Source organism: Bubalus kerabau, chromosome 3, assembly GCF_029407905.1.
Source record: "Bubalus kerabau isolate K-KA32 ecotype Philippines breed swamp buffalo chromosome 3, PCC_UOA_SB_1v2, whole genome shotgun sequence".
Taxonomy (NCBI): Eukaryota; Metazoa; Chordata; class Mammalia; order Artiodactyla; family Bovidae; genus Bubalus; species Bubalus kerabau.
Genome location: NC_073626.1, coordinates 166,974,641 through 166,987,293, shown reverse-complemented (window position 1 = coordinate 166,987,293; position 12,653 = coordinate 166,974,641). Strand labels below are relative to the sequence as shown.

At 42.2% G+C, this 12,653-nt stretch overlaps 1 protein-coding gene across 3 annotated transcripts in view; it reads left to right on the top strand.

The window, feature by feature from the left end:
- DOCK10 (dedicator of cytokinesis 10) overlaps nucleotides 1–11,770 on the top strand; it is a 305,174-nt gene extending 293,404 nt beyond the window's left edge. For 2 of the 3 annotated variants that reach the window (XM_055573609.1, XM_055573607.1), the window contains exons 52-56: nucleotides 2,011–2,221; nucleotides 3,904–4,094; nucleotides 5,945–6,045; nucleotides 6,689–6,827; nucleotides 11,029–11,770. In XM_055573609.1, coding sequence (XP_055429584.1) covers nucleotides 2,011–2,221; nucleotides 3,904–4,094; nucleotides 5,945–6,045; nucleotides 6,689–6,827; nucleotides 11,029–11,145 — 759 coding nt within the window. In that variant the 3' untranslated portion in view covers nucleotides 11,146–11,770. Of the gene's footprint in view, nucleotides 1–2,010; nucleotides 2,222–3,903; nucleotides 4,095–5,944; nucleotides 6,046–6,688; nucleotides 6,828–8,118; nucleotides 8,195–11,028 lie in introns of all 3 variants that reach the window. The other variant, XM_055573608.1, reaches the window with a different exon arrangement.
- Nucleotides 11,771–12,653: the final 883 nt, after the last annotated feature.

The window sequence follows — 12,653 nt, the reverse complement described above, 5'->3', positions numbered from 1 at the left end:
TTTTGGTTGGTTGTTTATTGGTTGACTGGTGATGGGAGGGGGAGAGTCAAAAACTTTGTACATGTGTATTTGAGTAGCTTTTAAATAATCTTAAAAACAACTTATCAGCCCCTGCATCCCTCCCATGGTTTGTTTGCATTTGAATAGCAACCAAAGTGTTAAAGCAATTGGGCCCCATGATGGACTGGGAGAAAATAGCAAGAAATTATTTATTCAGCCATGGAGGTCTTCCTGGGTCATAAGAATTTGGAAATCTACCCTCTTGTGACAGTACCAGACTTGCCAATCCCATTGTACTAAGCTACAAACATCCAACTAACCTCCTCCCGGCTCCAGAAAGCAAACACTTACATCCTCTAATGAGATTACTCAGAATCTTTCTAATACACTTTGATTCATTTAGCCAACCTTAATTGAATACCTACTGCATTCCAGGCCCAGAACTAGGAGCTGGGGCAAACAGTCTCTTCCTTCCAGAGCTCACAGTTCACACGGGGCTAGGAAAAGGAGGATGTGTGCAAAAAGCTGGTTAAATAGAGTGCAGTGAAGTACCACAGGCGACACGGTCTGCGCCTTCAAGCCATACAGGGAAAGCTCAGGGCTGGGGGCTCCCTGAACGCCTCATTCTTGGTTGGGTGATGCTTCACAGAGGGCATGATGTTTGAGCTGGGGATTGTAAGGTGAGAGGTGAGAAGGTATTTGCTGGAAGCAAAGGGTAGCTGAGAAACCAGCACATGCAATGATGGGGGTATTTAGGGGAAGGTGTGTTTGAGGAATGGGAGATCTTTGAAGCACAGTTTGGATAGAAGAATGTGACAGAAGGTGGAGCTAGAGAAGACGGTTTGCACTCTAATGTATTGGCCTCTGTTGGGCTACAAAAGAGGTCTTTTATCCTTTTCCTCTTTTACAAAGCTGGTATTTAGAAGGATATAAGATCTGGATAGAAGATTAGATTTCTGAATCTGGGCGGAAGTTGTTACAAATGTGTTCATCATTCTTAACTTGAAAGGTGCTAACTCCTTCCCCATAAAGAGGGACAGAACTCAAACCACTGTCATGGTCGCCCTCCTACATGGAAAGTAGAGGCAGCTCCTAGTGGTGGGAGAAATGCCAAATTTGGTGTCAGAACAACTGGAGTCTTCATTCCGCCGTGCTACCACTTAGCAGCTGGTGGTCCATCCTGGAGAAGTTGGTTGGTCACTCTGAGTCTCCATTTTTTAATCTGTAAAAATGGTTATATTTATATCTGTCCTACAGTAGCATTACAAATTAGTTCACAAGCCTCCTCAAATCTCTTGAATTAGATAAGCAGCGGATGGGTGAATGGATGGAGAAAGTTGGAAGAAGTTTAAAAACTCTTCAAGAAGTCATTAGAAAAGAGGCAGGGAGCGGGGAGGACCTTTCGCCTGTTTTCCATGCTATTTGTCAAGCCTACTCACCAAAGCAGAGTTCGTTTAAAAAGTTATATAGAATAACTTATTGCAGATTAGAGAAGGCGAGAAATTGAAAAGAAAAATGTTTGCCATCACGTGACAGGTTATCAGTTAATCTTCTAAACCAATGAGGAACCTCCTAACACATTACAAGCCCATAGCTCATGGCTCCAGTCTAGGTAACATGGCTAATTGTAGAGAGAAAAAGAGATGTATTTCCACTCTTTACACGCTTGATTCAAACCAAAGATGAAGATATTGAATACAGAAAAGAAAGAAAATAAAAGATTAAATAATATGTCATAGCCAAGTACTTTTATTTCAGAGCCCCAGGGACTTAGCACGCTGGCTCCGATTTGCTCTCTGTCACCATCTGGCTGCTTGACCACAGTCCAGCCAATTACTCTTTCTGTGGTTTCCATTCACCCAGCCCTCAGATGATGTCATTGGCCATTTTCATCCAAGGGAAAAGGGACGGCTCAGGACGCCAAGCTGCAGGGGTACTGGGCTCCCTGCCTTTCTTCCAGGAGCACCCCAGGCCCATCACTCTTTCTCTTCCCACAATGTGTTAAAACAGGTGAACCCCAAGGATTTGGACCCCAAATATGCCTACATCCAGGTGACCTATGTCACGCCATTCTTTGAGGAAAAGGAAATAGAGGACCGGAAGACGGACTTCGAAATGCACCACAATATCAACCGCTTCGTCTTCGAGACGCCCTTCACGTTGTCGGGCAAGAAGCACGGTGGCGTGGAAGAGCAGTGCAAGCGGAGGACCGTCCTGACAAGTAAGTGCCGGTCCCCAAGTGCACGTCCCCCTGCAGGGTCCTGGGTTAGGCTGGACTCGGGAAATCAAGACACTTCAGTCTTGCAGCGTGTGTGCATTCGTGCTAAGTCGCTTCAGTCAGGTCCAACTCTGTGCAGCCCTGTGGGCTGTAGCCCACCAGGCTCCTCTGTCCCTGGGATTCTCCAGGCAAGAATACTGGAGTGGGTTGCCATGCCCTCCTCCAGGGGATCATCCCAACCCAGGGGTCGAACCCAGATCTCTTACCTCTCCTGCATTGGCAGGCAGATTCTTTACCACTAGCATCACCTGGGAAGCCCCTCAATCTTGGCAGACAAGGACCCAACATGTGCTAACTTGAAAAATGTGTCCCAGGAAGCCCAGACTTCCTCTTGTCCCTTCTATTTGGAAACAAGTGACCCTTGATAAGTCAGCCAAAACAGAAACTGTCATAGAGTTAAGTCACTTTATCTGCCGCTTCCCTTTAGATCTTCCAGTGGTGATGGTCATGGTGTCTTGGGAAAGGCACTCTGAGCATTCCTCTCCTCTCTCCCCAAACCTACCCTCAGTCATTGCAGTCAACTGCTCTCAGAATTGTGTGCTTTGGGGCAAGATTCTAAACCACTCGGGAATTCAGGTTTCTCATCTGTGAAACAGATGCAGAGGGTTTTCCTCTAGCATCCCTTCCATACTATCTAGATCTACTCTATGAGCTGGTCATCCTTTCCACAGACATTCAGTAAGTGCCTATAGGTGTCGGACAGTGTTCTGAGAATTCAAATAGATAAAACACAATTCCTGCCTTCAAGGTGCTCACTGTCTGATAGGAAAAAGAGCCAATAAAGCAAGAATTTTAGGTGAGCCCAGCATGAGAAATGAAATGGGAACCCCCCAGAGAGGAACTTAAGGCAGACTCAGGTCATGGGGAATGAACACAGGCTTCTGAATGAATGAGACCCAAGGCATCTTCAGAGGTGAGCAATCCTGGGTTTTGTAGTAGGTACGTGGCTAGCAGCCACATCCAAACTATGAGAAAACAGTCACCTTCAGTAAACTTTACCAGAACTTTTGTAATAAAAAAAGAAACTAGAACAAAGCTATTATAGTCTGTGCTTATTGTTGTTTAATCACTAAGTCATGTCCAACTCTTTTGTGACCCCACAAGGCTCCTCTGTCCATGGGATTTCCCAGGCAAGAATACTGGAGTGGGTGGCCATTTCCTTCTCCAGGGGATCTTCCCAATCCAGGGACTCAACCTGCATTTCCTGCATTGCAGGTAGATCCTTTACCACTGAGCCACTGGGGAAGCCCCATAGTATATGCTGTTCAGTATCTATTTAAGAATTCTTTATTGTGACTCAATGTAGTTTTTATTTGAACTACAAGTTGTGGTGGAAACTATCATCTTTTCAGTGTTTAGAGACTCTATAAAGGTCTAGTCCAGCCTTGGCAATGAGGAGATGTTGCTAGTGAAGTGGGGAAGAGCATGCCAGGCAAAAGTAGCTGGGAGAAAAGTAAGAGGTGTGTGAGAGCACAGCACATAGAGAAAAATGGCTCACATACATAGAGAACGTGCAGGGTAGAATGCTCTGAGTGCGAAGACTCAGGGTCATCCGACCTTCAGGGGAACCCATGACTTTTCACTAGCCCTCGACCTTGAAATGCGCTTGTATTGCTTTTGTGCAGCAAGTCACTTGTTCCCCTACGTGAAGAAGAGGATACAGGTCGTTAGCCAGTCGAGCACAGAACTGAATCCCATTGAAGTGGCGATTGACGAGATGTCCAAGAAAGTTTCCGAGCTTAACCAGCTTTGCACGATGGAAGAAGTGGACATGATCAGACTGCAGCTCAAACTCCAAGGCAGTGTCAGTGTCAAGGTGAGCGTCACCCAGAGCTGAGGTGCACACGCTCAGTGGAACCTGGTACAAAAATGATGCCCCTTGGAATTCTTTGACAAAGAGTATAAGAGACATTTTTCTGGTTTTGATACCATCCAACACCTTTATCTGAATCTTTAAAATGTTGTTTCCTTGTGGAGGTACCAAACACCTAGGGGAAATCTTTCTTAGGTTTTAGCTAAAATAAAACTTTTTTTTTTCAACTCTCCTTTCCCATCTTCTCTGGATAAACGGTGTACTATATTCTAAATGCTAACAAATGAATTAATGAATGAATTAGCATGGCTTTTTAAAATCTGTCAGAAACAGACGTACAAAATTGTTCAAAAACAAAAATGTGTAAATGTTTATTCATTCATAAATGTGCATCAGTATTTACGTCAAGGTCCTGAGAGGAAGCAGATGGCATGTTCACAGTGAGGAAAGGAAGAGAATATAATTAAATAGACTCTTTTGAGAATGTATAAGCAGTATTTAGGAAAACCAAAGAGGGCAGGCACTTGGGGCATAAGACTGAGGGACTATCACCCTCCCCAAACCTGAAGACTCAGGGGAGAGAAGAGTTATTGGAAGAAGAGAGAGAGGTGAGAACCAACTCATGATAGACAGACACAGTTTCTGCTGGGGAATTGCAAGGAGGAAGCCATGGGCCTAAATACTCTGACAGGGCTGAGACTAGGGTGCAGTGAGCGAGGCATTTCCCTTGGGCACAAAATTAAGGGAGCATCAAAAAATTCAGTAATCAAGCTAAAATAATACTTTAATGCTCCACTTCTAAAAATAAAAGTAACTTCACAAAACCAGATTGAACAAAGTATTAAAATTTTAAATAAAGGCAGGCCAGTAACAGTGCCACACGGAGCCATGCAGGAGGCTGAGGCCAAAGGAAAACAGTACCACTGATCTTGATGCTGACCTGGCTCTCCTCTTCCCTGCCCACCTCTTGCCTGTATCCCCATGGCTGACTCAATGATAGTAATTTCTTTAAAGCCAGAAGGCAAAAGGGCCATTGTTACACTCCAAATGGGACAGCTTCCCTCAGCACATGGCTGAGCAGCGGAAGGTTGAGAGGGATCCAAAGAAACTAAGGGAAGTATTCTGTAGGGTTCGTCCTCTCTACCAGACGGGCAGCAGCTGGTGAGCAAAGCCATCTGAAGATGCCTCAAATACAGCATTGGTTTCCTCCCTCTTTCCCCTCATTCCTTCCCAGCCCCACAGTCATAGGCAAGGATCATATGCCCTAAAGAATGCAAACCCCTTCACTAATGAGAGCCTATGCATGCTTGCGAGCATGACCTGGGCCTGGCATTGTGCCTTCATTCAGCAAATCTAGAAAGTCCCTCCCTGGACCAGAATCTGCCAGACTGTCCAGTGAGACACGACAGAACAGTGGTGCCCGGTGCACGATGCCAAGATCACGACCACTGTGGAATGTAGCGGTGTGTTTGCTTGAATGTTTATAGGAGGAAAAGTGACTAGCCCAGCAAACATTTGACTTCACAGATGTTGAATGTATTTAAGTAGATAAAGATGAGTCTAGTTTTCAGAGTTATTAAGAAAATAACATTTCTTGCCGAATCTGTGGATATAGCAAAAACATGACATGGTGGCCACACGACTGAAGTTTAGGAAGGATGGCAAGGAAGTGTGGAGTTCAGATGCATCCTCTAGTCGCTCACTGACTGGTCTAGAGACAGCAGATCAGACAGATACAAGGGGATGTGAGAGAATTAGGGGGGCCACATGGAGGAGGCGCCTCTTTCTAGCCATGGAGAGGACTCCATGGAGGAGATATTACCGTTCTTAGCCAATTCTCTTCTCCCCGATAGGTTAATGCTGGACCAATGGCCTATGCACGGGCTTTTCTTGAAGAAACCAATGCAAAGAAATACCCTGACAACCAAGTAAAGCTTTTGAAGGAAATCTTCAGGTAAGACTTTCCCTGTTGAGCTGTTCCTCCTTGAATTCCTTCAGACAGGGCGTCATGAATGAATGCCCCCAGGGGGCCACCTGACAGACCCTCTTCTCCATAGCCTAGTTTATCAGCAGCCTGACTTCAAGTTGCCACTTTCTTATTTTGTTTTCTTTTAATATTTATGTATTTGGCTGTGTCAGGTTTTAGTTGAGGCACACAGGATCCTCGTTGCATATGCAGGATCTTTCCTTGGGGTGCACGAGCTCTCTAGTTGTAGTGTGTGGGCTTACTTGCCCCACGTATATGGAATCTTAGTTTGCCTGACCAAGGATCAAACCCACCTCCTCTGCATTGCAAGACAAATTCTTAACCCTTGGATCACCAGGGAAGTCTCTAAATTGCCACTTTCTGAAAGTTCAAGAAAGTGAAAGTCGCTCAGTGGTATCAGACTCTTTGCGACTTCACGGACTATACACTCCATGGAACTCTCCAGGCCAGAATACTGGAGTGGGTAGCCTTTCTCTTCTCCAGGGGATCTTCCCAACCCAGGGATCAAACCCAGGTCTCCCACATGGCAGGCAGATTGTTTACCAGTTGAGCCACCAGGGAAGCCACTTTCTAGGGTTGCTTGTTAATTTGCTTATTGCCGTCACTAAAGGCAATTTGCAGATGCGTGTGGCCAGGCCCTGGATGTGAATGAGCGCCTCATCAAGGAGGACCAGCTGGAGTACCAGGAGGAACTGAGGTCCCATTACAAGGACATGCTCAGCGAGCTCTCGGCAATCATGAATGAGCAGGTGAGGCTTTCCCCATCTATGCATAGGAAGTGCCCATTCTATCCCCCATGCCACAAAGACAGGAAAGAGTCTCTTTCTTTTCCTGCTACTGAAATCCCTGCACTTTCACGAACACCTTGTTCCTGAGCTGTTCTCTTCCCCATGTACATCACCCCTTGTCTCAAAGGAGAGAGATCAGATTGGAGAAAAATCTGTAGAAAAAGAAAATTGAGAACCCAGATGCTTTCCAGTTTTCAGAGACATTTATCCAAACCAGACGTGTGTTGGTTTTCTAGAACAGATGACGCCTCATTAGACACCAAGAGCGATGGGTGACGTTCCTGCTAGAGTTTATTACCACGCCCAGAGCTCCTGATTCAGGACCTCACAACCTCCAGGCTGGGATGTGCAGTTCCACAGTACTGCCACTAGGGGTCTCTGCACCATTCTCAGGAAGAAGACAGGAAACGTAGGGTCCTGGACTTTTATGGTCAAGGTTGCCTCTACAGAGGCTGACCCTCTAGACGATATGCAGATTGGGATAAACTTAACCCTCCATCCCACAAGCAAGTCATTCATGATTTCAGTATGTTCCATAAGACTGCACAAAATGTGGACATTCAATAATCACTGCTTTGGGGGGTATTGAGAATCAAGTGATCAAAACCAAATTCAGTTTGTTTGGACCTACTTCCAGCATCCATCAACCCTCACACTCCACCTGGATGTCTCTTCACCCATGGTCCATTCAAGGAGTTAGATGTGTTCTTTACAGAATAACTGAGGGGAAGAAGTTGAGCTAACCTCCCAATAGTGCCTCATGCATGGTAGCCATTCATTAAGTATTAAGTCCTTCTCCTTTCCTGAAATGGAAAATAGTGTTTAGTGTTATTAATAAATAACGCTGTCACAAAACATGAAATGTGTCATACCCTTCTTTTATTCTAATTAAATTTCCCTTATTTTTTTTTTCTCTTCTTTTCCATCTCATTCTACCCACATTTTAAGTTCTCCATAGCAGTTAGAGAAAGAAATGGTTATTTGACTTATGTTGCAAAGAAAAAAATCTCCTGGATAGGATTTTTAGTGGAGAAAGTGTTGGTTTGGAATTGTTAAGGGGTAATGGGAATTAAATACCCAGAAGTGATGCCTTAACAAATGGGGAAATCATAAATCTGAGAGTGAAACAAAAAGAACAAGCAATGGATCTGTACATTGGAAAAGATGACAAAGAAATGCTTGTTTCCAACTGTAAATTGCATCTGACCTTGAAACTTTGGGCAAAAATGCTTTTCTCTTTTTTTCCTGGCAGCTCTGCCGTGGTCCATGTCTATACAGCTTCTGTTCCTCTGTGTCTAGTATTTCCCTCAGTACTGTAAGCAAAAGCGGTATGTTATTCTTTCCTTATGTCGACTCTGTCCTTTGTGGCCTTCTGGTCTACCTGTTCCTTTTCCCCAGACACCTCCATAGTCACAAGTGTTCTGTAAAAATGCTTATTTAATTAAATCAACTTTGTTTCCATTTCAAGGTAGGTCAATATTAAAATAAAAAGCCTACTAAAATAAAAAAGCTAATTAACAACTTAGCGTTTAAAAGAAAAATATATGTCCTATCAACTTCTAAAATATATTTGAGCTCATTTGTATCCAAAATGAAGATTCATTATATCTTAAAGGGCTCAGAAAAAAAAAAAAAAAAAAAACAGAGACAATGGCCAGGTGATTTAGAGGAAGGAAAATAACTTTTTTTTCTAGAAAACTTTTGCTAACAGAAGCAGAATTTGACTCTGAGTGTCCTAGAAACTGACGTAAAGAAACTAATGGATTACACAGGTCTTATTATTTAGCAAAAGAAATAGATCTGTTGACAGGAAAGATAAACTTTCTCCTGGTCCTGAGCCTCTATAGTGATTTGTCAGATAGGTTTTATATATGGACAATGACTACGGTGTTCGTGATATCCTCAAAAAAAAAATGTTTTCTTTAAAAATGTCTTACTCTATTAAATGGCCATTCCACATTTCCATCTTAGATTAAAATGAGGAAAAAATATTCACTTCTAACTCTGAAGAGGAAATTCTAGAAGAGGCACTATTTAATTGATAATTATCAACCATAAGTTTAAGTTAACCATAGCAAAACTATGTATTCTGCAGCAAAATAAGCTATCTTTATGACAAATATTGATAAGTGTCTTGAGTTGATTGTAATGTCAGAAATAGCAAAAGATGGGGTCCTTAAAGTCCAAAGTAGTTTTAAAAGTGGGTGTAAATCTCAGTTCAAATTTATAACAAAAAATGTTTGCTTCTTTCCTCAATATTTTTATTAAAAAGGCATTTGACCCTAATGTTTGGGTTGGCACTCTAGTAGAGGGAAGGGTAGTCAAATTTTAGCATAATCCTATAATGCATGAATGAGCCTTAATCTGTGACACATGAATACCTTTACATACCTTGATACTCATCCACGTATTCTGGAAACAGATACATGTATAATTACAGTGAAGAGAGGAATTCTACCATTAAACTTGTTAACAATAGAAACAGAATGGATAGACAGACATAGAAAAACAGAAATAGAATTGATTATGCAGTTCATTCCGAGAGCGTCCAGAAAAGTCTAAGGTAAAAGGCAAATACTAAAGCGACTGCCTAATGAAAGAACCTTCAATATCAGGAGTGGGATGGAGCGGGATGAAGTAGATGCTCATGTGTAAAAATGGAGATGTGGACATGGAGCTGCTAAAGTGACAAGTAGGCAGTAATTACCTTTTCAGACAGCCAGGATGCCAAGCTATTTTATAAATGGCCAAAAACCTTAAAAGCCTCTTTTGATGGAGGCCAAAGTAATACATATAACTATTGGATGAAACATAAGATGCTGATTTGCTGTCTGTTTCAACGTTTAAAAGGATGACAGCATAGTGAAGTCAACACTGGTAACGGATAGCAAATATTAAAAAAAAAAAAAAAAAAAACATGGGAGGGAACACATCTATTCTGTTACTGTGCCAAGCAGGCCAGATCCAAAGGCATGTTGCTTTTTGAGTTTCAGATACATTGTTTGCCAATGTATTTAAACAGAGCTTGTGACACTGATCATAAGGAGAACTTATTGGTAGTATAAGATACACAGATGCTGTGGGGACAGAGAAGCCATTCTCTCCCGGAAAAGCAGTTGAGCCAAAGCCTGGTAATGTGTAAAGTCAGTGAGAAAACCAGGAATTTTAAATATTCATTAAGCCTCTTCTACACCAAGGTTTTAGAGGTGCCTGGGGTTTCTGGAATTGTTACTGTGTTCACATATCATTAGTTGAACAGATCTGACAGGGAAGTACAGTTAGGGCATATTAACATTATTTTCGAAAGTAAAATCAGGTCAAGGTATATTTTTTTTTCCTCCTATTTCCATTAATGGAAACATTTAAATGAGGCTTCAGATGTTTTCTTTGGGGGCAGATTTTGACAATACTTATTATGACCTTTGCAAATAAAATAAAATTCCAGAATTACTCAAACACATCCATAAGATTCATTCACATTTAAAAACATATCTGATAGTTGAAGAGAATCAGGAAACTACTTTAAATCTGGTCAACATGGCTGAGATGTAGGCTGGGGAGAAAAAGCTCTTCAGATTATACAGAGTGAAGTAAGTCAGAAAGAAAAACACCAATACAGTATATTAATGCATATATATGGAATTTAGAAAGATGGTAATGATGAGCCTATATGCGAGACAGCAAAAGAGACACAGATATAAAGAACAGATTTTTGGACTCCATGGGAGAAGGCGAAAGTGAAATGATTTGAGAGAATAGCACTGAAACATGTATAGTACCATGTGTAAAATAGATGACCCGTCCAAGTTCGATGCATGAAACAGGGCACTCAAAGCCATTGCACTGGGACAACCCTGAGGGATGGCATGGGGTGGGAGGTGGGAGGGGGGTTCAGGATGGGGGACACATGTACCCCCATGGCTGATTCATGTCAGTATATGGCAAAAACCACCACAATATTATAAAGTAATTAGCCTCCAATTAAAATAATTTTTTTTAAAACTCAAGTTTGATAAGAGCATTTTCAAAATTTGCAGATTCCTTGTGGGGAAATTTTTTTTAAAGTCAGTGTTCTGGGTTTTGCTTTTGTATTTGAAGTTATTAACACAGACCTCTCTATTATTGTTTTGTTTTATCACATTGTGTTTTGTCCTGTCTGAAGATTACCTACCGGGACGACCCATCAAAGCGAGGAGTGGAGCGAACTTGCACTCGAGTAATTAACAAGGCGGCTCCCTCGCTGCCCACAGTCTCTGTCTCACCCAGTGGAGAAGTTTGAGAAGTCCACAGCATCGGACACTCCTCCTTCAAGGGAACTCTGAATTTGCAGCTAATCTCGGGGAAGAGAAAGATAACATTTAATTTATTTGAAGTTTTTATGGTGGTGTTCATATTGTTTTTTACCTCGCTAGCTTGAGAATTTTGCCAGCCTCCAGATTTGCACATTTCTTACAATTTTTTTTTCCTTTGAGTGACGTCGATCAAGCCAAGCTGAATATTTGCTATGAAATTCCAATGAATGTGTAATTCAAAAGCTGACTGTAAGTCTGCTGTCGGTCACATTATGTTCAATACCCAGTCCTCGCACACATATTTTAAAGGTCAAAGTGAATGTTTTTGTAACATTTAAGCATATTTCAGATGTAAATAGAAGATTGTAAAATATATGGTTTTTACCAAATTTAAAAGGACCTTTTTAAGTATTACTTATGACAGTGCTAAAATTATATGAATAACATTTCAGATACTGTTATATTAAAATATTTGTGTATGTGTACAAAAGTGTTGATAAATACTAATCTTTAAAGTTTGTGGAGTTTATTTGTAATATATGTCCTCTCAAAAGCAATGAGATGTGAAATTATGGAAGCCTTTTGTTGTTCATAGAAATAAAAAAAATACAATTACTTTGCATTTGGTTCCCTCTTGAAGAGTGGGAAAGTTGCCACTAAAAGTTGTTCATGGGACTGGGCAGCTGCTGAATGCCTACTTATGATTTATGATGCCTTAGCAAGAAGTCGGGACAAGGACTTGAACCTCAGCAGGACAAAGATTCGAAGATCAACTAGACAGACCAGGGTTTTCCAATCCCAAGAGATAACTAGACTGATTGGAAGAAGATACATTGAATCAGAATCTTAAGGGTTATGGTAATTTTTAGGACTCTGCACAGATATTCCATTCTATAAATCTGTGGTGGGATTGCACTTTCGTACCTTTTTTTTGTTGTTGCACTGGGTCTTTGCTGCTTCACACGGGCTTTCTCTGGTTGCAGGAAGAAGCAGGGGCTACTCTGTCACAGTGCACAGGCTTCTCATTGCAGTGGCTTCTCTTGTGGAGCACAGGTGAGCAGCGCAGGCTTCAGTAGCTGCAGCATATAGACTCAGGAGTTGCAGCACATGAGCTCAGTAGCTCACCAGCTTACTTGCTCAGCAGCATATGGAATCTTCCCAGCCCTGGGATTGAACCTGTGTCCCCTGCATTGGCAGGCTGATTCTTATCCACTTTGCCACCAGGGAAGTCCTTGTGCCTTTTTTGAAGCTAGAGTTGACCACTCTTCAGCCATTGAAATGTCAGCCAGTCCAGGTCCTGCTTGCTTGACTACACATGCACCCTGCACTAGACCCACAGTGTTCTACTCACTTGAAAACAAAACAAAACCAAAGCAACGGCTTTGCTGATGGTCCAGTGGTTAAGAATCTGCCTGCCAATGCAGAGGATCTTCACCACCCAGGGACTGAACCTGGGCCTCCCACATTGCAGGCAGATTCTTTACCGTCTCAGCTC